General features: G+C 40.7%; 2 protein-coding genes across 5 annotated transcripts in view; both read right to left on the bottom strand.

Annotated features, from left to right (window-relative positions):
- LOC307025940 (uncharacterized protein) overlaps positions 1-25,641 on the bottom strand; it is a 128,249-nt gene that overhangs the window by 86,646 nt on the left and 15,962 nt on the right. The window contains exon 1 of one of the 4 annotated variants that reach the window (XM_079660951.1): positions 7,589-8,110. The exons of the other annotated variants lie outside the window; for them this stretch is intronic. Within the exon in view, the coding sequence (XP_079517077.1) occupies positions 7,589-7,670 (82 nt within the window). The 5' untranslated portion in view covers positions 7,671-8,110. Of the gene's footprint in view, positions 1-7,588; positions 8,111-25,641 lie in introns of those variants that run through there. 4 annotated transcript variants of the gene reach the window in all.
- On the bottom strand, positions 11,051-13,474 carry LOC307027895 (zinc finger BED domain-containing protein 4-like; the record flags this gene model as incomplete). Its single annotated transcript, XM_079662588.1, has 5 exons — positions 11,051-11,630; positions 11,747-12,547; positions 12,631-12,767; positions 12,977-13,103; positions 13,412-13,474. 5 exons carry the CDS (start codon positions 13,472-13,474, stop codon positions 11,589-11,591), a joined length of 1,170 nt encoding a protein of 389 aa, XP_079518714.1. The 3' UTR covers positions 11,051-11,588.

The raw sequence follows: 25,641 nt of genomic DNA, 5'->3' as shown, positions 1-25,641 counted from the left end.
GCCCTTATCAGCCGGGTGCTAAAATCAGAATGCAACTATTTAGTATGTGTTAATTTATTCGTCATCTATCCGTCATTATACATGTGTGTTTACACTGCTCCGTTATCCATTGACTTCTGGTAAAAGTTCCTTCAAATTAGAGTCCCGATCTTATTACTATTAAAATAAAAGTGCAAAACAAAAACTTTACCATAAGAAAATATTGGCATACAAATATAATCACTTCTCTAAAGTAACTTCTCTAGGTAACTCATTTTAAATATAGTTAGAAGGTAATTTACAATAATAATAATATTAACATTAGTAATAAGCTTTATATTTGTATAGTGCCTATTACAAGAATTGCAGCCCAACTCGCTTCACAGCAGTTCAATAGACAGATTAGTATAAGATGACAGGATAAAAGCAATGTAGAGGAGCTATAGCTACATTTCAACAAATACAGTATATCCCCTAAGATTAATACATGAAGACTTGTGACTCAGACTTGACTTGGACTCTTCTGAGATGACTCGGACTCGACTCGGACACAGGTAATGATGACTCGGACACTCCTTGGGTGACTCAGACTTTGAATCGAACAAAGGTAATGATGACTCGGACTCGAGTCCGAATCTCCCTAGGTGAATCTGACTTGGACTCGAAAAGTGGGGACTCGAGTGACTTGGACTCGTGAATTGGTGACTTGTAGGGTTGTACCCGAATATTCGTTCGTTGGAGTACTATTCGGGGTTTCAATTTCGTTATTCGGATATTCATTTTTTTATTCATTGAAAAGTCCAATATCAACATAAGAGCTTGTGCCTCTTCGGGGGTACTAACACTTAACCATACACTTTATCGTTTACTTTCTCCGTCTTTATATGTAGATATTACTTTTTCTCCGTCAATCTCCGTCACGTTGTTTCCATAGAAACAACAACTTCCTGTCAACAACGCTAACTCTCCTTCAAAATAAAAGCATCTCCATACAAAATAGGATGCCATGCCAAATTACACTTAAGACATTTAAAACTGCAACGAAAGTAACAAACACAATGCAATATCCTTTTAAATTTCAAAGAACACAAATTGGGTTGTCTACATTAACAAACAACTATAAAACAACAATACTGTAGAATAACAAAATGAATGCCGGGAATAAACCGAAATACACGTATTGAAGCGGTTTGCTGCCGATTACTACGCACTAGGGATCGACCGATATGGCTTTTTCAAGGCCAATACCGATACAGATTATTAGTCATCAAGGAGACCGATAACCGATATTTGGAACCGATATACATTTGCAGTAAAATCAGAAAATCTTGGTGTCAAAGTGTAGAATAACGCAACTTATTTGAAATGCCTTTTTATGTTTGAGGAACTTTTCCACATCTTAACACTGATTTCCTCTCTGTGACCCTGAGTAAAGTAAATGAAGTAAAAATAAAAACTACTAAAACTTGTTCTGAACTTCTGATATTTGAGTCTCACTCATTTGGTAGTCCCAATTCAGTAGCATTGTGGTGCAGAGAGCAGAGCTGCTGCGAGGCTCCACTAGCAGCCGTCACAGTCCCAGTCGTCCTAGCGCGTCACAGTTTCTCCGCTGTGAGACGCCAGGACCAGTTCAGCCCATATCCACAGCCATGCTAAATTGGGAATAAAAAAGTTGCTAGCTCAATCGGGGCGGTCGTAAGCTAACAGAGAATATATATTCGTATCTACTAGGGCTGTACCCAAATATTCGAATATTCGTTCGTTGGCCAACTATTCGGGTTTCAATTTCATTATTCGGATATTTCTTTTTTTTTTTAAATGTCCTAAATGTATGCTATCAATAAAGGCGAATTGCCCTATTCTTATACTATATTTATGCTTTTGAATTGCACTGTTAAAATGAGTCTTTTTGCAATTGGACGACGGTAAGAAGAAGGCAGTGTGCCAAATATGCGACAAGAAACTGCCTTACCACGGTGGCACAACAACTCTGAAAAGTCACCTGGATGCTGTGAGTAGTAGCCTAGCCTAGCTTAGCTGTTGTCAGGTTGCCATGGTGAAGCTGCTTTATCCGCCGTTTAAACAGTAACGTTACACATGATAAAATCGTGCACTTACTATGCTTGGAAAATAGTTACAAGCAAGCAACCGAATTGTTTTTTATATTAGTTTTTCAATTGTATCCGAATAGTGAAAATAATAGGAGCAATGTGGGAACATCTGGGGCTAAGGCAATTATTGGCATACAGTTCGTTCATTTATTTAAATACTGTTTACTGTATCGGTAACAAGTGTTACACTGTTAGGCCTACTGTCACGGCTCTGTTATTAAAAGTATTGTTGTTATAACAGAAATATGTGTTTTGTATCTTCAGGTTGTAAAACGTAATTACGAGTAACGAGACGGAATTTGGGACCAGATTTGGCCCCCGGGCGCTGCACTGCAGCTTGGTTAAATGCAGAGGACACGTTTAGTTTTAATGTTTGCGAGTACCGAGACAATAAATAAATATAAATCGTAATAGTATGCTCTTTCTGTGCTTCTGCTTAACAGCGTGTTGTCAGGTGTCTCGGAGCGTGTTATGAATTCTTTTTGAAAAAAAAGTGGGCCATCTAAGCTAATTTACAGATGGCCCTGAGCCCAATAGAGATTGCCCTGAAAAATGCGTGCGGACGAAATGACACACGAAGGGTTTCGGGGGGGGCCTCCCCCTAGAACATTTAGATTTTTGCAAGTCTTAGATGCTGTCTGGTGCATTCTCTAGACTGAATTATAAGATGAACCACCACAATATTACAATTTCAATTGTATTCTTCATTTCACTTGTTTGTGTTTGCTCGCTTGCATGTCAGGTCAAGGCACTTTCCATCTGATGAAGGCAAATGCCTTCCCAGATGTAAAAAAGTAGAAAACATTACATTCAGTTATAACTGTCAAAACAAACATTATTTACGCTATTATGGCCCCTGTTAAAAATGTTTGTAATGTCATCTACTGTAAATTGGTTGAAGGAATGCCTCCTCATCCGGAAGCTGACCGAGCAGACCCGAGCAGCCGAGTGCATCCGCGAAGCACACACAATGGCGACGTCAGAGTTCCCGTTAGCAAGCAAATCTAAATCTCTTTGGTCAAAATGTCTGGTCAAAATAATTTCCCTTTAGCGCAATACCGCTTCAGTTGCGCCACTTATGTGACAGACAAGAAGAGTATGTGACAGACAAGAGTAGTCAATTCTAATGTGTAACACTTAATGTGGAGAAAGAGATGTGCTGTATGGGTTGATTGTGCGTTGATCTGTTGCTAATGCCTCGGGGTTCCGGTGGGCATGTAAACAAATGCATAATGCTGCGCTATACTTTGTGGCCTCACCCAGTTGCATAGCGACACTTATTGTTTAGGTCACGGTGTCTTTTAATAAGCAGGTAGTCATATCATTAGCTAGAACTAGCTGGATCTGATCGATATGGACATAACGAGAGTGAAGTCTAATCTGACGGGAGAGAGAGATCAGCTGCTGCTGACGAGTCGACACGCAGCTCTGCATGATCACATGCAGCGGTGAGCGGAACAAAACACACACTTCAGGTTAGAACATCACACGTAGCTATTTTAATTACCTCTCAAACTACCGTAACTAGTTATAGATATGTTTAGTTTTACTGTCGGGTCACTCATTACTGGATCCGCGAGCTGCATGATACTGGTATAATAGATTGCCCGATCGGGCAACCAGCAGGTGAGGCTTCATGGCCCGAGCTAAATACTAGATGGCCCCGGGCCATCGGGCAGACCTTAATGTCGAGCCCTGCCTAGTATCTACTAAAATAGCAGCATAATCTGAAACAACAAACACAGTCTCTGAGAGGAGCTGCTCACCACCTCAAGCTCAACCAGGGGTGCCTAAGGGGGTGAAAGGTTGGGACGATTCTAAGGGCCCATGACTGACAGGGGCCCCAAACATTTTTAGAACATTAAGAAAAAAAATGTAAGTAACCTTTCATCAATCATCAATAATTGACATTAATATGACGCTATATTGATAATTTACTCACTAAACTTACGATTCATTTAACTTATTTTCTTCCAAAAGTTAATTATCCAAAGCCTCTGTACACCCCCTTCTATTTACATGTAATGGTTTGGTCCTGCCTCCAAACGCTGTGTGCCATGTCTCAACCACTAACAAAGTCAGGCTTTCAAAAAGAAAAGAAAGGAGAGAAAGAGAAGAGAGAGAGAATAAAGGGCGACAGTATGTCACCCAGTTTTTCAAAAGAAAAGGTGGGTGTGGTCCGAGTGGTGGAAATTAGTCTGTTAGCTAAGCTTAGTCCATTGTAAATAATAATCGTAATGTTTTGCTGACATTAAGTTCTGTTAATATCTTCACAGAAAATGCTGAGGTTTTTTTAGCTGACATTTAATAAATACAGGGACATTTTTAGCAGCTATTCATATAAATCAGTTGTCCCTCCCCCTGGTGCCAGGACCAACAGATCCATCTCTAGGCTCAGCAGCCCTGTCCCCCCATAATGCTTTGCAGTCTTGCCACGCTGTCCATTGAAAGCCAGTTGGCTAGAAAGCTGGACTTCAAGGACTTGATCAGTGGCTGAGCCTGTAAGAAGGCTAGGCGCTGGGCTCTTGGTGAGTAAGGCTGAGCAAGGGCTCGTAATAACTTAAAGGGCAAGGCTATGGTAACGACATTGGATCACTACACACAAGATGCATGATGAGAAAAAGACTGAGAACAGGTAGGCTCTGATTTAGCACCACCATCAGGACTTTTCATTTCCGTTTTGTTGTCCATTTACACTTTAATACCCGCTTATTTTGTAGTTGGTATATTTAATACAAAATCTGCTGCTTATTGTTATAGCATTTTATAAATGATAATATTGGTCTTAATGTTCACTTTATTTTAATTTAAGGGGTCATGTATATTTAAGTTATATTTATTTAGATTTATGAACGTTCCATTAAAAAATGTTATTAAAAAGGCATGAACACCATAAAAGATGAGTATTGAGGTCTATTGTCAGGAATGTTGGTTTATATCAAATAGTGAATTCTACTGCAGCAGAATGTTGCACGTCTGCACAGTGTTATATGTTCACCGCTCGGTGTCAGTAAATATTGTGCAGTTAGTATTGGACTACAACAGGGGTATTCAACTCAAATTCAACGAGGTCCAGTTAGAGAAAGTCTCCCCATGCAAAGGTCCGGAACATCAAAATGTCTAAGTTGCTTTATGAGTTAGTGTGATATATATTGAAGTAGCCTGTAGCTTTATCAACGTCTGCATGTAATCAACAACTGACTGCCAATCAAATAAAGAAAGTACAATTAAATGAACATTGAACTCTACAGATATACAGTACATACTGTGGATATGTGTAATGTTCCTCTGGGGCTGCATTTAAAAATAAAATAGAGAAAATAAATAAAATAGCTTTTGAAAATGTGTGCATCTTAAAAGTGTTTAATTTTAGATAAATAAAATAAAGTGTAGCAGCAGCTTGAGTTTCCCTTTTTCTTTGTTAACCGTTTCACATCATGACTTAACAGTTTCAGACGATTATAGAACAATATCAGTCTTTACACATCATAACAATTGAACAGTTTTAAAGTTTCTCTTTCTATCCCTCTTATATTGCAGTCCCTCACCTGCTTTGTTTTAATTCAGTGCGAGAATTGAGTTTGAGCTTGTCCTGCCAGGAGTTTAGATCTGGGCTGAAATGGTGTCAGGGCCATTCTCACACACATGCAGGTGCTCATTGGTTACAGTGATGCAAACACAGGTATGGTGAAAAAAGAGAGAACTATTTGAAGCAGAAAAAAAACAGCGTAATATACCATCTGACAAAGGCCTGTGCTATCATGCTTCAATTAACTGTTCTTTATAATATACTCAGATCAATAGAGAACAGCGTCGTAGGACCAGAAACCCAAGTTTTCCCTGAAGCTAGCCGGCTAAGCGAAAATCCTGCTTCGTAGTACAGGCCTCTGATGTACTTATATGATTCTGTTTTCTTCTTCTTGGTCGAATGCACTTATTGTAAGTCGCTTTGGATAAAAGTGTCAGCTAAATACAATGTCATGTAATTTCAAATATAAGCCAATTTTTTAGCCCTACCTCCGAGCTGCATGAGCTGAAAGAAGAAGTTGTAATTTTGTCCCTAAGTTTAATAAACACTAAAACAATGCAACATGTCAGTCTAAAATAAAAAAGAGCAAACGGCAGATGTATCATCACACCTATCCATAACTTCACCCTCAACATAGACGGCTTCCCAGTTCAAACCTCCCCTCACATCCGGAACCTAGGCATCATATTTGACCAAACCCTCTCCTACAACAGATACATCAAACAGATCACAAAGACAGCCTTCTTCCACCTCAAAAACATCGCCCGTCTACGTCCATCCCTCTCTCCCACTGCTGCCGAAACCCTCATCCACGCCTTCATCACCTCCCGTCTGGACTATTGCAACAGCCTCCTCTATGGTTCACCTGCAAAAATCCTCAACAAACTTCAATATATCCAGAACGCCGCCGCCCGTCTACTCACCCACACCCAAATCCGTGAACACATTACACCCGTCCTCATCGAGCTCCACTGGCTCCCCATCCCCCAGAGAATTCAGTACAAGATACTCCGGATGACATACAAAGCCCTCCATAACCTGGCCCCATCCTACCTGACTGACCTCCTCCACAGACACACTCCCACTCGCTCCCTCCGCTCTGCCACTGCCAACCTCCTGTCCCTCCCCACCCGGACCAACCTCAAGTTTTGGGGCGACAGAGCCTTCTCCGTCGCTGCACCCACCCTTTGGAACCCACTACCCCAATCCATCAGAGATTCTTCGTCCTTCACAGCATTCAAAACATCACTCAAAACCCACCTGTTCAACACTGCATTCAACCACTGACCACCCTCCTCCCCCCCTATTTTCTGATTTGTTTATCTCTTTTTGTATTTCTTTGTCTTTTTTTCTTTTTTTCTTAATTTTCTTGTCAAAGCGTCTTTGAATTTCATGAAAAGCGCTATAAAAGTCCCATGTATTATTATTATTATTATTATTATCACACCGGACTGTGAGCTAAGCAGATCTAATGTTTTCACTTTGACTATTTATGTACGTAATATAAAGTATAAGTGATCCATAACAGAGTCGAGATCTCTGTCTGACATTAGGAAGCTTCAGAGTTGATTTCAAAATAAAATAGTAAACAGCAGCACGTGCAACTTCATTAACGTCACGTGTTTATCCGTATTATTTAGATGCATTATGTTAATGTCCCTGGGTTTGACGTTAGTTATTAAAGTAAGTTAAATCCAATACTCACATGAATCAGTTAATAAAGTAAGTTAAACCTAATGTAATATCCCGACTGAATATGTGGATAGCACTGGTTAACAATGCTTGTTTATGATTGGCCCAAGTGACGTGAGGTGGACACAGTATGCGTGCGCAGCCAGAGAGTTGAGTTAAGTTCACCTTCCTACCAGACATGAATGTCTACGTCTGGGTATAACAATATACGTTGAATATAGCACGTCGTAGTCTGGAGTATTGAATACAGTACGAGAACAAAACACCCAATACTCACATGTATCAGTTACTCCTGACGGGTTGCTTTCTCTCTGAGACCGGACCGACATTTTCTTTGTTTCCTCGTCACCGGTGCGCATTGCATCCTGGGATACGGTGGACTGCGAGGAAGAGGACTCTTCAAATCCGGGAAAAGAAGAAAGCCGCTTTCCAACCCGCCCCTCCCTCCTCTCTTCCGTCTGTCCGCAGAATCAGAAGTCCTTTATTGGTCCCACAGAGGGACATTAACGTTACAGCAACAGTGGAGATAGATGCTGCTCCCAGACCGTAGTGGAGGAATACAGGGGAGGACTCTCTGCAGTCTTCCCGGACTGAAGCACCAGGCTTCGGCTTCAATAACCCACTCTGAAATGAGGCAGACAGGCAGGCTTTTCCTTGGGAGGCCGCTGTGTTTCCTCAGGACTTTGTTATACAGCTAACTGGAGACAGACTGATCACTGCTGCTACTCCCGCTCTCTTCCGGACACACACTACGCTCGCTCACTCTCGCTCTACACATGAACGCGCCACACCTCCACCTCTCTCTTAAAGGGATAGGTATGGGCTCAGAACAGTCTCATAATATATATATATTTCTTGCTGTATATCTATATATATATCTATATATATATATATATAGCTCATGTGATTGGCTTAGAATGAAGGAGACATCTGATTGGCTATAGATAGAAAAAATTACAAGTAGGAATCGGGTGAGCGTCAGGGGAGTCTCAAAAAACCCACACACGAATGCACAGCAATCCATGCACAGAAAGCGGTTTGTGTTTGCAGGTTCAGGGGATTTAAACGGAAAACAAATATGTGAAGATCAAAAATACATATGTAAATCTTTTTTCTGTATTTTATTTACATGTAGGCTATATGCAACGGAACACATTTGTGTGTGCATTGAAAAACACAAGTGTGGATCCGGAAATACAAGTGTGAATCCTTTTGCGCATCATGAAATACAAGTTTGAATCCTTCTGTGTGCATGTGTGTATTATGAGACTGTTCTGAGCCCATAGATAGGCGACCCCATCACCCTGCTATTATAAGATAGAGACTAAAAATAAAACGCTTTTAGATAAAGGGCAGTCACAACATACAAATGAAAAAGTTATTCCAATTTAAAAGTGACATTCTTAATAGATTTGTTCCTGTTCACAATTTGCTTGGTTTTTGCAAAATTCCTGTAAATAATATACTGTGGTGACACCATGTTTGACCATAATTCAGCTTTTGTATCGTGTTGCCACACGGACCCTTTAGTGGGAACACTTAGCTTTAGCTCGTCATTCCTGCCCAGCTTGACATACTGAGCAGACGTGTATTTACTAGTGATGGCAAAATGAAGCTTTGAATGAAGCGTCGAACCACTTGGACAATTGTGTCGGAAATAGGTTCATTTCTCGAAGCTTCAGTTACAGCGACCTCTCCTGGCGAAGTGCAAGGCTGCAGTGGGTTTAACGTATCTTTGCCTTGAAAAATATTCGATACACACACACACTAAGACTGAATATCATGTTCTATTTGCAATTAAAGATTGATAATAGTATGTATTGGGTAAGAAGAGACTAGAGAGTGCTTGACATTTTTTTGGGCGGAGAGGGCCTTTTATCAGTTATTAAAGTATTAAAGTTGAAAAGCAATGATTCAAAGTGTAACTATTCAGAGCTTTGAACCAGCTGCGCGGAGGATATCGCCGCATCCTGGCCGCCGGCTCTATTCACTGGACTATCAATTCCTTCAACCATTAAAGTGTTTTTATTTTACTCATTGTCTTTTTGTTCACAACTTCTCCACATTTATAAGTGTGAGCCAGAACGACCTATTTTTCTTCCTGGCTTGCTCTATAATGATCCAATTCAAATGCAATGCCAACAACAACTCAACAGCAACAATGCAAACTACGACAACAACCCACACATTGCGCATTGTTTAGAGCGGTTATAAAGTGTTGAAGCGCTCACATTTGAAACTGTTTCAACCTGTCACCTGTCAGAATCGAGACGAGGCAGTGCATTGAATCACCTGATTGGACGGCGAACCAGTGAGTTGATTCATTCAGGAAATGAAGCAGTTGCTGGTTTGGACGTCACATGTCACGTGATTTGAAGCAGTTGCTGCTTCGGACGTCAAATGTCACGTGATTTGAAGCAAGCTTCGAAGCACTGCTTCTATGGAATAGGAAGTCCAGGGTTGAAGCTCCGTTCGAAGCTTCAGTGTCAAACTGCCATCACTAGTATTTACCTTCTTCATGTTATCTGATAATAAAGAGTGGAACTCTATTCTCAACACACCGCATCCGACTCCCTTTCATCGGCACTACACTGGTGACCCAACATATCAACAAGGTACAAGAAACCTGTAGACACAGTAGACTTCAATGCATAATTTTTCCGAAATAGAGTGGTATTCTGCTAGAGTGGAGATGTAGTTCATTGAGCGTTTCACACAAACAAATGTGTTACTTCACAGTTTTAGGACACATTTTTATTTTTTTGACTTGCAAAATTATCTTTTAAATTGACAAACATCATATGTGTAATTCATGGCACAATTCAAACGGGATCGAAATATAATCTTTCTCTCTCCATTGACTTCAATACATAATGTTTTCCGAAATAAGGTCCCATGGAGGTCCACCGGAAGGGGAGGGACTTCGCCACTCTATAAGGTCCCATGGACCGGAAGTAGATGGGCGTAACTTCACCACTCTATTTGGAAGTACAGCTTCCTAAAGCTTCCTGCAGGTTCAACCTCCACCAGTGGTGTAGTGGGCGTTGGACGCGCCGTACGCCCGCTTATTTGGAGCAGGATCTTTTTTGTAATAGTCTAATAGGCTACATATACTGTAAAATCATTGCCAGTCTTATCAGTTGCAAGTGTGTATTTGTTGTAATAATGACAAAAACATAATACATTTCACAGTAATTAGAATAAAAAATAAAAACGATTTCCTTAAAAAATGATGATTCGTCATCACGCTCGTGACCCGAGACGCGAGCTGGAGGTATGTCAGTGACACACCCACGGCCAGCTCGCCGCCCGCCGGTTTTGCGGCAGCTCTTTCCCTCAAGAACGCTAACGAAAAAGCTCTATAATGGCAGGCAAACAACTTCTTTTCTAAAAAGCATATAATTCACAAGAAGAAAGAGGCTAGCAGCACCGAAGCTACAAGTGAAGCTGCTGCTAGTAGTGATGGGATAATGATACCTCAAGGAGTGTATTGACACACTATACAAACTGTGTCGGCACTGTATTGATACTGCGCCGGTCACCCAATAGTGCCCCCTGCAGTTGTTAGAAAATCATTGCAGGTAAAGAAATTCCTTGTTTGTGTAAATGCTAAACTGAGTTGGTATGTAAAATTTAGCAAATTTGAGTTACAATTCAGAGTTACAATTTGTGACTTATGTACACAATTTTGTTAACTTAACTGTTCAATCATATGAAATAAAATACTTGAGAAAAGAAGTGATTTGTTTATGCATTTTTATTGAGGAGCAACAGCTTTTGTAGTGTCTTTGCTCCAAGGCGATTTCTCCTCTTTGATACCAGTTCCCCCGCCTTAGAAAATACTCTCTCACACGGCACAGATGAACATGGTGAGCAGAGACATTTCAGTGCAAGTTCATGAAGGTGTGGATACGCTCTTTTGTTGCTCTTCCAATATTGCAATGGGTCTTGTTTTCTGGGTAAGTTGCTTTCTGCCAGGTAGCGTTGGACTTCTAGTATCGAATCAGCTGTGGCATTAGAGGTCCTCTTGTTGTCCTCAACCTCCATGTCAAATGTTTCCCAGAGATTGTGCCCTAAAAAAAATATAATAATAATAATCACAAGTATATTATCACATGACAAAGTGCCACAGAAATATACAAATAAACAGAAAGAAATGTGTTTTCATACCTGAACTGGGTTCTGATCCATGTGAAGAGCTAGGCCCTTCTTCTGCTGGGTCAGGCTCTTGGCTCCTCATTTGGTCAGCACACTCCAACTTCAGTCTTTTGACAGCTTCAGTTGCCTTCAGTGAGCTGACGAATCCAATTGTTTTGAACCTAGGATCCAAAAGTGTTGCCAGTGTCATCACACTGAGTGATTTCATGCTAGAGATGCATTCTGTTAGCCGCTTTCTCAGATTTTCTGCAAGCTGTTTAGCAGCTGTTTTTCTCACCGTTGACGCTTGACGGTGAAGCTCAACGTGGACCATTTTCAGCATGGGAATAACCTTTGACCCAGAGACTCTTTTTTCCTCAGACAGTTCAGTTGTTGCTTGGTCAAAAGGAGCAAGCACCCTGAGCATCTCTTCAATGGTTTCACAGTCTTCCGTAGTCAGTGGAGTGATGTCCCTTTTTAATGAGGCCAGTGACACCCAGACTGCCTCCTTCTGCTCAGCCATTCTTTCAAACATGTGGTAGGTGCTGTTCCATCTTGTTGGCACCTCATTGATTAATTTATGGACCGGTGTTCCCAGCTGCTGCTGTATTTGAGTGAGCTTCTCTTTGGCAGTAGTGCTCGATCGAAAGTACGTCACTATTTGTCGTGTTTTGTTGCGTATTTCTGTAAGTGTTTCGACCTGATCACATGATTTCCTCACCATTAAATTCATGGTATGGGCTATACAAATGGTATGGCGTATTTGCAGCATCCGAGCACATGAAATCATGTTTGCTGCTGCATCAGTGACAAGACACCTGACCTTTGCAGCTATGCCCCACTCCTCCATGAGGCTCTTTTTAACTGTGGCCATGTTTTCAGCAGTGTGTTTTTCAGGAAAATGCTGCACTCCCAAGACTGACGTATGGAGTTCATGGCTTTCTTTGTCCACATAGTGGCAAGTAACCGCTAGATATGCCTCCATATTCATGGATGTCCACATATCAGCTGTTAAACTAACAGCAACGGCGCTCTGGAGGTCCTTTTTTGTTTTCTCCTTTTCCTTCTCATACCTCTGGCTCACCAAATCCTTGATGGTCTGAAAATAACCATACAAATATTCTTATACCAAAATATAGTTATATAGTACAAAAACATAATAATAACCTTTCTTAAACATACCTTCCTGCTTGGTAGAACATACGAGGGTATGATGAGCTTCAAGAGCTCCCTGAATCCCTCATTTTCAACCAAGCTGAGTGGCTGACAGTCTTTGATGATCATGTTGACCACTGCCTCATCCACTGCTTGCTTAGGAACTGCAAGCCAAAAGGAAATATTTCGTTAAAAGCTTATTTAAGGTCTGTATTTTTTTTTTTTACAAACAATGTTAATCTAGCAGAGAAATGCAATAGAGGAAAACTTCCCTGATCGGGAATTGAACCGAGGTCACTGGGGAGTGAGCTCTGAATCTTACCCACTAGACCACCAGGGCTGTAAAGTTAATAAGGAGAACATGTCAACATACCTGGGGTATTCTCACGGGTATCTGCTGATTCTTCATCGCCACTATGCCGAGCTCTATAATGCCTCAGCATTGATGAAGTGCTCTTATTGATGTAAGATAGCTCCGTAGAACAGAGCCGACACTTCACCTACAATGACATACAAATTTAATTTATCAGAAAACTATTCAAACCACTTACCAGAACAGAGTAAAAACTAAGGTGGCGCACTGCATTCACTTGTCAAAGAAAAATGACAATGACATAGGGTATCTATCAGGATCTCGTAATAACAAGATAATATGAATAAAGCAACTGTAAGGCTATTTCACTGACTATCATATGTATCACAGGTGATGTTGTGACGACAAAGTGAATGCAATGCGCCACCCAAAAAACATATGGTATATAATGGAAAAACTAACAGTAAACAGTGCTCAAAGGAGAAAAAGATTTACCTTGTTTGGCGTCAGAAGATCAAAATGATTCCACACTGGGGAAAACTTCCTTGAACGATCCATTATAACGCAACAGCAAAACTCCATCCAACAAACCCACGACATGTTGATGCAGTTTGATACCTTATAAACACACTTTGGCGCAACAAATTCAACCGATACACTTCCTGTATCGGTCACGTGATTAGTTCTTAAAGCAATACACGCACCAATAGAGCTCCTGCGGATGATGTCACATATGCTGGTCACGTGACGAGAAACGAAGGGGGCAGCCATTTTGGCAGTAATCGCGTCAGTAAATTCATTGGCAGGCACTGGCAGACTGTCGAGGATGGTGGATAACTGCTGTGCACCAGGTTGCACAAATAGGCGTGGGAAGAAGAAAGGTGTATCTTATTATCGCATTCCAAAAGACGCGGAGAGGAGGGAAAAGTGGATCGCAGCGATTAAAAGAGCCAGGAGCCGTCTGAACAAGACTGAAAGATGGGACCCCCCGGCCGTTGGCTTTCGCTTATGCAGTGATCACTTCATATCAGGTGGGTGAAGGAATACAGTACAATGCTACAAAAAGTTTTCAAAAAGCAAAAATACAAACTAGTTTCAGACGCACTGCAGTAGCTATCCAAGCTAATAAACAAACATGCTAACGTGACACTGCCGTAGCTAGACAAGCTAATAAACAAACAATGCTAACGTGACACTGCCTATCAAACTGGAATAATTTAATACTTACCCTTGCAGTGATGATGCCGAAGTTTTTGGATGTAAGACTCCACAGTTGAATGTTGTTTACGAAGCCGGACTGACACCATTTGTAAGCCTCCAAGCTTTTGTAAGCTCTGAGGGAGTCTCCTGAGTACACTGATGGAAAGCTTACAAGATAGCTGTGGATGTCCGCGTAGCGCAAGTCGGGTACATCGTCTTCAGAGCAGGAGGTTATGCTCTTGAAAAGCACACCGGGTGCATTATATGGGTCGCTTATATTTAATCTTTCTAATTTTGTACTATAAAGCCGAATTTCACTTGAATTAAAATGAGATGTATACTCGCACGGTAGGAAAACGCTGGCGCCGGTCGTCATGTTTACTGCCAAAATGGTGGCTGATAACCAAAAGTCACGTGACCGCAGGAGCTCTATACGGGGTTTCACTCTTGGGCTCTCGGCACAGTGCTGACGCACCAGTGTTGCTCGTCCCATCACTAGCTGCTAGTACTACATCATCAGAAGAGACGTGGATAATGCTAGCACTAACGTTAACGTTAGCTGCGCTTGCAACGTTCCCCTAGCTAGCTCAAGCTCACCTTTCCAAGAGGTTTGGACGGAGGAAACAAGAGGCATACCCGTGGATAGACTGCAAAGCTGGGAAACTGGGCTGCAAAGTTTGTTCATCCATTTTGGATTTATCAGTCTTCAAAACGCAAGGTGTGTGTGTGTGTGTGTGTGTGTGTGTGTGTGTGTGTGTGTGTGTGTGTGTGTGTGTGTGTGTGTGTGTGTATAAAGCAGTGCTGTCTGCGATGTAGGCTAGGCCTGATCAGAATAATTTCAAGTCCAGATTCAATGTTGTTTGCATAAGTAGGCTATATCTTTCGTTTATTTAATAAGTTAATTTCAGGACAACTTTGGGAATTTTGTTTGTTTGTTTGTTAGAGAGAGAGAGAGAGAGAGAGGGAGAGAGAGAGAGATGCAAAACTGTAGCTTATGCAATTTAGGCCTATAAATTGTTCATGTAATTTATGTGCCAGTGTGTCCATGGTTTTGAGTCTGTGTGTGTGTTGAGCGCAGCGCCATCTGCTTTTTGCAGTACAGTAACTAAAGTAGGACTAAGCATACCGGTAGTTTCTGTTGACCTATCTGCCCGTTTTGTGAGTGCACTGCGCGCGTGCGCACTTGTGTGGCATTGTTTGGGATGACCTAATTAAATTAGCGTACCCCAGTAAAAAAATCTCCACGACACCACTGACCTCCACCGACCGGCTGCGGCTGCAGCTGGACCCTTCTCTTTGGCAGGCCGCAAACAACTTCACGGCGAGTACAGCAGGTGGCGGTATGCACCTTAAAGTTGCAATCCGCCAAAAAACTGAGAGAAGAAGAAGAAAAACCTCCCGCGTATACTGCCACGTCCACCTGCTGTGTATGAGGCGTCTGTTTACCTTCCGACCTCCGACATGAGCTTCGTCTGAGTTATTTAAGCAGAAACCAATACAGATCGTCGACCAGTCAAATGCAATAGCAATGTGTGTGAAGCGAAGGTGGTTAAGAAGGATTGACAAAAGGATTGGACGACGACATGCACGTGCTATGGATTGCGTAACCAGTGAGAAATTAATAAACTGTGCCAGGTGTATCGTATGCACAGTAAATACGCTCAGCAGTTAACACACCTTTATTATCCTCCTGAGAGCAACTGCATCCGTCTGCCATGACCCCTACATAAACCTACGTGTTAGTTTTGGCCCATAATGGCCTCCATTTGTGTCGTGTAAAATGGGGGAAATAAAAAGTTAGCAAATCCCCATGTCCTCCTCAGAGTACATTCATAAAAACATTTAGTTTTAGGTCAAATAATTATTAAACTGCTCTGAAACTCACTACACTAACTCCTAAGATGTTCCCTTACATACTAATTAGTTAAAATATTGAACTCACAACACTGTTAATTACAAACTTAACAATTTCTCTTTCTATAAATAGTGCTTTTGTTGATGGACGCCATTTTGAAATACAATGAAATTATCTTTTTCAAAGCCACGTATTTGGGGTGGGACACAATAAATAAAGCTTCGCCAGTTTATAACCGATGAAACATGATGGTATCAGAATAATCACTTACATGTGATGTATAGGATGCTACACAGGTCACTGTAAAGATAAAGTGTCAGAGGAGAAATAAGCAAGATACAGGATCTGTTTAATCGCCATGGAGATGATCTTTTATTGCACATTCAAGACAATATCAATAACGGCATCACGCTGTCCCAGGTGTGTTGTATGCATGTAAATACAAGTTAAAAGTTTTAATGTAAATAGAAGTTAACATTTTGAATATAAAAGAAAGTGTCATTAGTATCAAAACAATATATATATTTTATATATATATAATAACAATAATAGGTAGGCTCAGCAGCAGACACACCTTAGTGCAAAGTGAAGTGTCAGTATTAATAACAGTGGCATATATATATATATAATCACAATAATACAAAATGAACTGTCCCAGGTATAGGCAATTTGGGGTGAAGTGTCTTGCCCAGGGACACAACGACATGCTGACTGCAGTGGGGTTTGAACCAGCGCTCCCCTGACCCGAACACCAATGCACTCACCCACTGCGCCACACACCTCCCAACAAGTCATTGTATAGTTTATCAATTTTTATAGAAGGCCTGTTGGATTTAACCAGCTCACTTAGCACTCCTATAAGCCCAGCCTGAAAGGTATTTTGTTGCTCCACCTGGCGCTCCTTCGTCGTGCATCTCCTTGTTGGCCATGGCATGCCGGTCCTCATTGTCCTTGCTGAGCATGGCACGGCGGTCCTCCATCGCCATGATGGTGTCAAGGAAGCTGTCATCCCGTGCCCGCTTTCCTAGGAGGAGAAATAAGCAAGATACAAGATCAATTTAATCGCCTAGTAGGTTGTCAACAGAGACAACATTGGACAGGGTGCAGGCAGGGACAGTGTACAAAATGCAGGTGTAAAGTATAAGATAAGATCAAATAATATCAAATACAAAATAAATATCAAAGTGCCCTTACTTATTGTTTTGTGCTTAATGTATGCTTGAACTTTGTTTTATATGGATTAGTGGACATCAGTTCGATGCCTAACCTTCTTTCAAGGCCAGAGTAGTTACAGTGCAAGTGGATTGACATCAAACATAACATGGCTGAGTAAAATTTGAGAGCTCTATTTCTGTTCACACATTTTTTCAAAAAGAGGTAACCATAAAGCGATATTTAACTGAAAACACTAGGGAAATGTTTACTCAGAATTTTTCTTCCACACTTGCCCCTGCTAACATCTCAGTAAATGAGCTAGTAGATAATTTTAATTCAAAAATAAAAAATGGTAGGCCTATAGATGCCATTTTTCCAACTAAGGTAAAGGAAGTGTCTGGCAAGAAAATATCTCCATGGAGAAAGGCCATGACCGTGAGAACAGAAAAAAGAGAAGTGTCGAAAAGCTGAACGCAGGTGGCGAAAAGCAAATCTCCAGGTTCACTTTGAAATCTATAAAGAGAGACTTGGCCTTTATAATTTGGAATTGAAAAACGCACGAGTCTTTCTTCTCTGACATCATTACCAAAAACAAAAACAACGCACATGCCTTGTTTGCCACCGTCGACAGACTAACTAACCCCAGAGTCAATAGCCTCTGAATTTCTATCCACCAGGGCGTGCAATGATTTTGCCTTATTCACTGACAACATTCAGAAAATCAGACAAGCAGTCAGTGCCTCTGCATCAGGTACAGCAGATGTATTGTCTCTGTGTCCACCTAATATAAATTCAGACACCATGACACAATTCCATCAGATTAATGATAAAAACCTAGAGGACATTATTCAACTTCTGAAATCCTCCTCCTGCTGCCTTGATATTATTCCAACAGGATTTTTCAAAGATGTTTTTTCTTGCATGGCCTCAGATCTACTTCCTATAGTAAACAAGTCTCTTCACTCAGGTATTTTTCCACAGGCCCTGAAAACTGCAGTCATTAAACCGCTCTTAAAAAAGAATAATCTAGATGCTTCAGTAATGAACAATTACAGGCCCATATCAAACCTCCCATTTCTAGGTAAATCATTGAAAAAGTAGTTTTTCAACAGTTGAGTAACTTCTTGCATTTAAATAACTGTTTGGATGTGTTCCAGTCAGGCTTTCGTCCAAACCACAGCACTGAGACTGCTCTTGTAAAAGGTATTCAATGACATCCACTTAAACACAGACAGTGGCAGAACATCAGTGTTAGTATTATTAGATCTCAGTGCTGCGTTTGACACTGTTGACCACAACATATTACTAGACCGACTGGAAAACTGGGTTGGACTTTCGGAAACAGTTCTTAATTGGTTTGAATCCTACTTAAAGGGCAGAAGCAACTTTGTTTCTATAGGTAAATACACATCTGAGTTGACAAATATGACATGTGGGGTTCCTCAAGGCTCCATCTTGGGGCCTCTTCTCTTTAACGTCTACATGCTACCACTGGCTCAGATAATGAAGAACAACAAAATAAGTTACCAAAGCTATGAAGATGACACACAAATGTACGTAACAATTTCACCAGGAGACTATGCTCCAATTCAAACACTGAGTAAGTGCATTGAACAAATCAATGACTGGATGTGTCAGAACTTTCTCCAATTAAACAAAGGTAAAACTGAGGTAATGGTTTTTGGAGCCAAGGCAGAACGTATAAAAGTTAGCGCTGAGCTTCAGTCTGCAATGTTCAAAACAACAGAGAGAGCCAGAAATCTAGGTGTAGTCATGGACTCTGACCTGAGTTCCAACAGTCACATTAAAACAGTTACTAAATCAGCTAACTATCACCTAAAGAACATATCTAGGATTAAAAGACTGATGTCACAGCAGGATTTGGAAAAACTTGTCCATGCTTTTATCTTCAGTAGACTGGACTACTGCAATGGTGTCTTCACAGGTCTCACTAAAACATCTATTAGAAAGCTGCAGCTGATTCAGAACGCCGCTGCTCGAGTGGTTCAGGCCCAAAATACATTTCTGATCTTCTGCTAAATGATGAACCATCCAGATCTCTCAGGTCTTCAGGGACTGGTCAGCTTTCTGTCCCCAGAGTCAGAACTAAACATGGAGAAGCAGCGTTCAGTTATTATGCTCCAAACATCTGGAACAAACTCCCAGAAACCTGCAGGTCCGCTGCAACTAGTGCTGTGTACCTGGACTCACATTCAGGTTCAGGTCCGGACTCAAGTCCAGAGGTTCAGGTTCGTGTCAAGTTGTGTGAGTAACTAAAGTGAACTTATTGTGAGCTAATTATCAATTGAAAATAAACTCATAATCAACTCAGATTCAAACTCGTCAGGTTTATTGTGCCCCCTTCCAACTTGTGTCTACACCATGTCTTTTCTAGAACTCTACATGTGTTACTAACTACACAACACAACTACATACATAGTGATGTACATACAAGACTCAATATGCAAGAGTACAAGTCTGTGTTCTTGTTCAAGAACAACAGCATATTGACATTGTCTGGGTGAAGTGTTGCTCTTTCGGCAGACACTATATCACCATACATACAAAGGAGTTAGCTTAGCTACACTACCATATATGGCAACCAGCATCCCACGCTGTCAGTGTCCACTATGTCTAAGCCAGCTTCCCTTGACGTCACACAGATCTCGCGAGCAGTTGCGATATTTTGCGAGACTTTGTGAGTTCAGTAATGGCCGCCATATCAGAAGCCGAAACAATATTTTTCGTCTTTTCTCAGCGCAAATTTCTCGATCTATGGAAGGTTTTAGATGGTTTAGAACACAAAGGAGAATATACGTAAGTACCGGTTCCCGACGTTCCGGTTTTAACCGGACTTGAACCGAAACTTCTCACAAGTCCAGTACCGGTTCGGCCTACCGGTACGCAGCACTAGCTGCAACTCTGACTACTTTTAAATCCAGACTAAAGACTTTTCTTTTTGTCGCTGCTTTTAATTGAACTATTCATATCTTAGACTGCACTGTAACTTTCATCCATGTATTTTTTCTTTTAATGTTTATTTTATTATCTTTTCTTTTTAATGACTGATTTTAAATGCCATTTTCTTAATGTCTTTCATTTTTTGTAAAGCACTTTGAATTGCCTTGTGTTGAAAAGTGCTATATAAATAAACTTGCCTTGCCTAAAATTATAACAATCAATAAAAAAAGGAAAAATAAATTGAATTTCAATTACATTTTTACTTAAATATGCAAAAAATATTAGAACATCAGTCTTTATGGCATGCAGGTAATCAACTGTTTAAGCTTTTACCATTAAGATGTAGAATGAATGTTGCAAATGACACATGAAATAGCAACTACAATGTATTGTTTACCTCTATTCCTTCAGTGTAGCCACAGGGGTAGCATTATGTCCAGCTAGCATGCTAATTGCTAACGTTATATCGTTTTATCCACGACGCTGAAGTTGGCTTCCGATTCAGAGCTTCCGATTCGGCAGTTAAGGGGAAAGTTAAGGGACATTTAATTTACAGTGCTGAGCGAACAATCTTCCGTGTTTGAACCTCTTAAAATCGCTGCATAGCCGATTTATTTGGACTGGATTATCCCAGAGAGTCTAAAGATTCTTTATAACACAGTTTGAGATTTGTGAAACCTTTATTCTATTTATGAAAATACAAAAAAGGAAGATTTTACTGCTTTTTTTTTTTACATGTAGACCACATTAGACCAGGTCCTGATCTAAAACCACTATACCTAGACTCATCAAATCTGGACTGGATTATCCCAGAGTGTTGGAGATGAATGTTCAAGCTGGAGCCACAAACCACCAGGAGACAGGAGTTTAAACTTATTTGTTTTATTTTTTCAGGGTATGTTGGTGGGATGGTAGCTGTTGCCAATGGTTCTAGTAGAAAGGTGAAACAAACTGATTACAGCATTTGCACATTAAAATAATACTTAATCAAATTGGAACTAAATTATATTCATTACTTCATTGAACAACAAATGTGTTCAATATCATTGAGGTTACTCAAGTGCAAACATCAAAATTACAAAGAGGATTCTACTTAAATTGGTAAATCAAAAGACACATGGCGAACAACTACCAGAACACTCAATCCTGGTGTGGGTGTTTGAGGACAAAGAGGAGGAAGTCTTCTTCTTCTTCTTCTTCTTCTTCTTCTTCTTCTTCTTCTTCTTCTTCTTCTTCTTCTTCTTCTTCTTCTTCTTCTTCTTCTTCTTTTGCTTTTGGCGGATTGCAAAACTTGAAAGGTGCATACGCCACCTACTGTACATGAGTATGAATCATCACATCATTCCAACTCTTTAACCTATGTTCTAATCAAAATAAAATAAAAAATAATTAATAAAACCATTAAATAAATAAAACAAAACAAATCTATGGTCTTTCCTGACCTAATGTTAAATTATTTTTCCTACCCCAGTTTCACTCAAGAATTTAAACAGTGCCTTTCTGGTAGCTCTTACTCCCTCTCCTTTTGTTCCCAAAACACTAACCACACTCCACTCCCTCTCTGCCTCTAAGACTTTAGCCTTTAATTGTTCTCTTTCCGCTTTATAGATGTCACAATTTAACAATATATGTTCTACATCTTCTTTTACTGCACAGTTCCCACACTTGTTACTGTCACTTTCCCCCATGATATACAGCGTACTGTTCAAAGCCGTGTGATTTATTCTGAGTCTAGCCATCATGATTTCCTCCCTTCTGTTTCTTTCTTTATGAATATTAATTGTAATTGTATTTTGTACTTTGTGATGGTCCTTGCCTTTCTGGTCTTTCTCCCACCTTTTCTGCCAGATCTCCATCCCTTTCTTCTTAATGACTGCTTTTCCTTCTCCTTTACCAAGTTGAACTGGTAATGTTATTTGCTTTTGTAGTGCACTTTTTGCTAATCTATCAGCACACTCGTTCCCTTTCCCCCCCTCATGCAGGCACCCAGCAGAACTGAAGATCTATGCCGCTTCTGTGCAGTCTTAACAGGCTGTGATTCAGTTCTATGGGAATGTCTTCTCTAGTAGTTGTTGTTGATTGTATGCTTTGTAATATGGAAAATGAATCTGTACATATAACCACCCTATCTGGTCTGACCTCTTCAACCCACTGCCATCCTATTATTACAGCAAGCATTTCTGCTGTATACACTGATAATTGATCAGACGCTCTTTTTAAAATAGATATTTTAAAGTCTGGGATGTATATGCCAACTCCAACACGCTCTTCCTTGTTCTTAGAGCCATCTGTATACATTTGTAGGTAATTGTAGTACTTTTCGTTCAGATACATACTTGTTTTAATTCCCACTTCATTTATTTGCCACTCTTTTTTTCCTTTCTATGATATTCATATCTATGTTAGCTTCTGGGAACAGCCATGGGGGAACACTGCTAAATGGGGTTGCTTTGGCAAACGGGATATTCTCCACTCCATATGCCCTCGTTCTTTCCTTACTCGTCCAGCCAAACCCACGTCCCTGGAACTTTGCATATTCCCAGCAATCCTGTAATATTCTGTTTGTGATATTTCCCTCTCCACTTCCTTGTAGCCTGACCCAGTATGACAGAGCAAGTTTCTCTCTTCTGATCTCCAGAGGTGTCTCTCCTGCTTCTATCAGAACTGCATTAATAGGGGATGACTTTATTGCTCCAACACACAACCGCAATGCTTTATATTGTATTCTATCAATCTTTAAAAGCGATGTTTTTGCTGCTGCTCCATATACTATACAACCATAGTCTATTGTGGACCTCATCATTGATCTGTAAATGTCTATTAATGCTTGTTTGTCTGCGCCCCAGTTGCATCCAGCTACAGCTCTTATTACTTCAAGCCGGCAAAACATTTGATCTACAAGAGATACACATTCGGATGCTGCAAACAAGGACCGGACAAACCGACCGATAGCTTTATAGCAGAATTGCAGAATTGACAGTCATTGAGTCAAGCATGTGGCTTATTGAGAGCCCGCAGGCACAGGCAAACAGTGGTAATGCTATGGGGACGGCACAAAACACAGTGGCTGAGAGAGAGCAGCAGTGGATCTGCAAATACTGTGGAAATGGACACAAACGGGGCAGAGAGCAGTGCACAGCCTATAGTAAGACCTGCCGAGCATGTTGCGTCTCAAATCACTTTGCAAAATTATATCAGGACATCAGCAGAGCAGAGAAAACGAGAAAAGTGAATTTTGTTGACGACGTCGAGCAAACTGAAGGGGACTCAGATACAGGTGAAAACCTATACGACGTCACTGAATATGTTGGTAATGAGAAAGCATCTGGACGTAAATGGAATAAGAAAAGACAGCTATGCCAGCTAGATACAGGGGCCATCTGCAATGTTATGGGTCGCCAGTTTAAAGAGACACTGTCAACAAATACGGCCTTACAGCCAACCAGAACAAGGCTAAAACTATACTCCGACACATACTTGCCATCACTGGGGAAATGTCACACCGAATGTGTGGTCAGGAGAAAAACGCTTTGAGAGAGTGAACACCAAACAAAAGCCCTTCCTAGATGGTGCAGCATGCGCTGATCTGGGCCTTGTAAAATTCACTATTCCAAGAGAACTACTGCCAGCGGAGTTGAACAATATTGATGCAAGTCAGTCTATGCCACTCACAAAAGAAATCCTACTAATAAACTCTAGTCAATCCCAGGTGATGTTCATTTCGATCTGAACCCTGAAGTAACACCAGTCCAGTGCTCACCACGGAATGTCCCTGTAGCGCTAAAAGCCTGGGTTAAGGAAGAACTGGACAAACATGGGAAAGCAGGCAACATTACGCCAGTGACAGAGCCAACAGCGTGGATAAGCAATATGGTAACAGTAGCTAAACCTGACAAGATAAGAATCTGCATTGACCCAAAGCCTCTAAACAAGGCCTTTTTCAGGTCCCATTAGCACATGCCAACGCTAGAAGACGTCTTGTACAAACTGCCCAAGGCACGTGTCTTCACACTGGTTGATGCTCATGACGCCTTTCTCCAGTGCAAGCTTGATGAGGAAAGCAGCCGACATTCTGGACCCCATAGGGTCGGATGAGATGGCTCAAACTCCCGTTTGGAGTCTCTGTGGCGCCAGAGATCTATCAGCGCAAGCAACATTAATTGCTATCAGGCCTGGCTGGCATCGAGCCTATTGCTGATGACATCCTGGTGGTCGGGTTTGTACGCAGAGGCTGAAGAGAACCACAACACCAACTTAAGAGCTCTCATGCAACGGTGAAGGGCTGTGAAGCTCAGACTGAGTGAACGCAAGCTGCAGTTCAAGCTCAAAGCTGTACATTTCCACAGCCATGTACTGTCTTCAGAAGGACTGAAAATCGACCCAGAGAAAACTCAAGCAGTTTTGGAAAACCCATTCTCATAAAAAACGTGTAATAACTACGTTGGTCCACAACGTAGGACGTAGTATTTCTACAAAAACGCCTCTGAAATTGTAAGATCCCTACGTTTTTTTCACCATTCATTCCAATGGCTGGCGTCTATGTCACGTGATCTTCACATTTCTCCCTGCAGAAAAAAAAAACATGGCCGAAATTCGTTTTATTCTCGGTGTAAAATGCCTATTTTAAAGTTAGTTTGGCCATTAAAATGCGTTTTGATGTAATTTGATGCGAGAAATATGAGTTGTTATTTTAGATTATGTGTGCAGTGGATGTACATGATCTTTAGTTTGCTAGTTATTACGAAGATTACTTCAGGAAATTGTGTCTATACAACATTTTCATTGTTACCAAGGTGGTTGCTAGGGACGCTGCTATCTATATTATTTCTGTTATGTAACTGTTTAATGGTGTTATCTTTATTGCTACCCCCTTCCCCGTCAATGTATAGTGTTGTTCCACAGCGCAAACGTATTAGTTTAACAAAATCTGCATCTAAAATTGTGCCATAGATACGTTATTTTCCCCTTTGCAATTCCAGTCTCACATCTCACATGACATCGTCATAAACAAATACCGGAAACAGACCGAAAACACTTTATTCCGAGTGTGCTTGCTTTTCTCTTTGGAGGTCATCACATAACGGCATTGTAATACACGGGTCGGCTGCATTAAATATTACATATCTGCCGTAATTCTCTATTTATAGAGGCCTGATGAGAAGACTTCTAGACAAACAGGAATAACTGCCGCCAACACTGAAAACGTGACGTGGATCATAAATATATCAGCAATTAAACAACCTACATTTCTTTTCACACAACACGTCTCCTTACAGTATCAACACTAATTCGGCTGACTTTTATATTTGATCCAATTGGTAGATAGGCTGTATTTACACCATAAACGTGCACTCCTGATATAAAGGGACACCTAGTGGTTAAAGCATGTTATTGAATTTCATTATTTTTATTATTAGATATTAATAGGATCCCTATAAAGTATATTCATTACTCATTATTCTCTACTAATAGTTAATTAAAGACCGTATATAATGAATATTTTGCACATCCCTTTCAAGATTTCAAGATTTTCTAAGGCTTATTGACATATATA

This window comes from Notothenia rossii, assembly GCF_949606895.1.
Source record: "Notothenia rossii genome assembly, chromosome: 2".
In the NCBI taxonomy this organism is placed as follows: Eukaryota; Metazoa; Chordata; class Actinopteri; order Perciformes; family Nototheniidae; genus Notothenia; species Notothenia rossii.
Note: the sequence above shows the minus strand (reverse complement) of the source record. Positions and strands in the feature narration are given on the sequence as shown.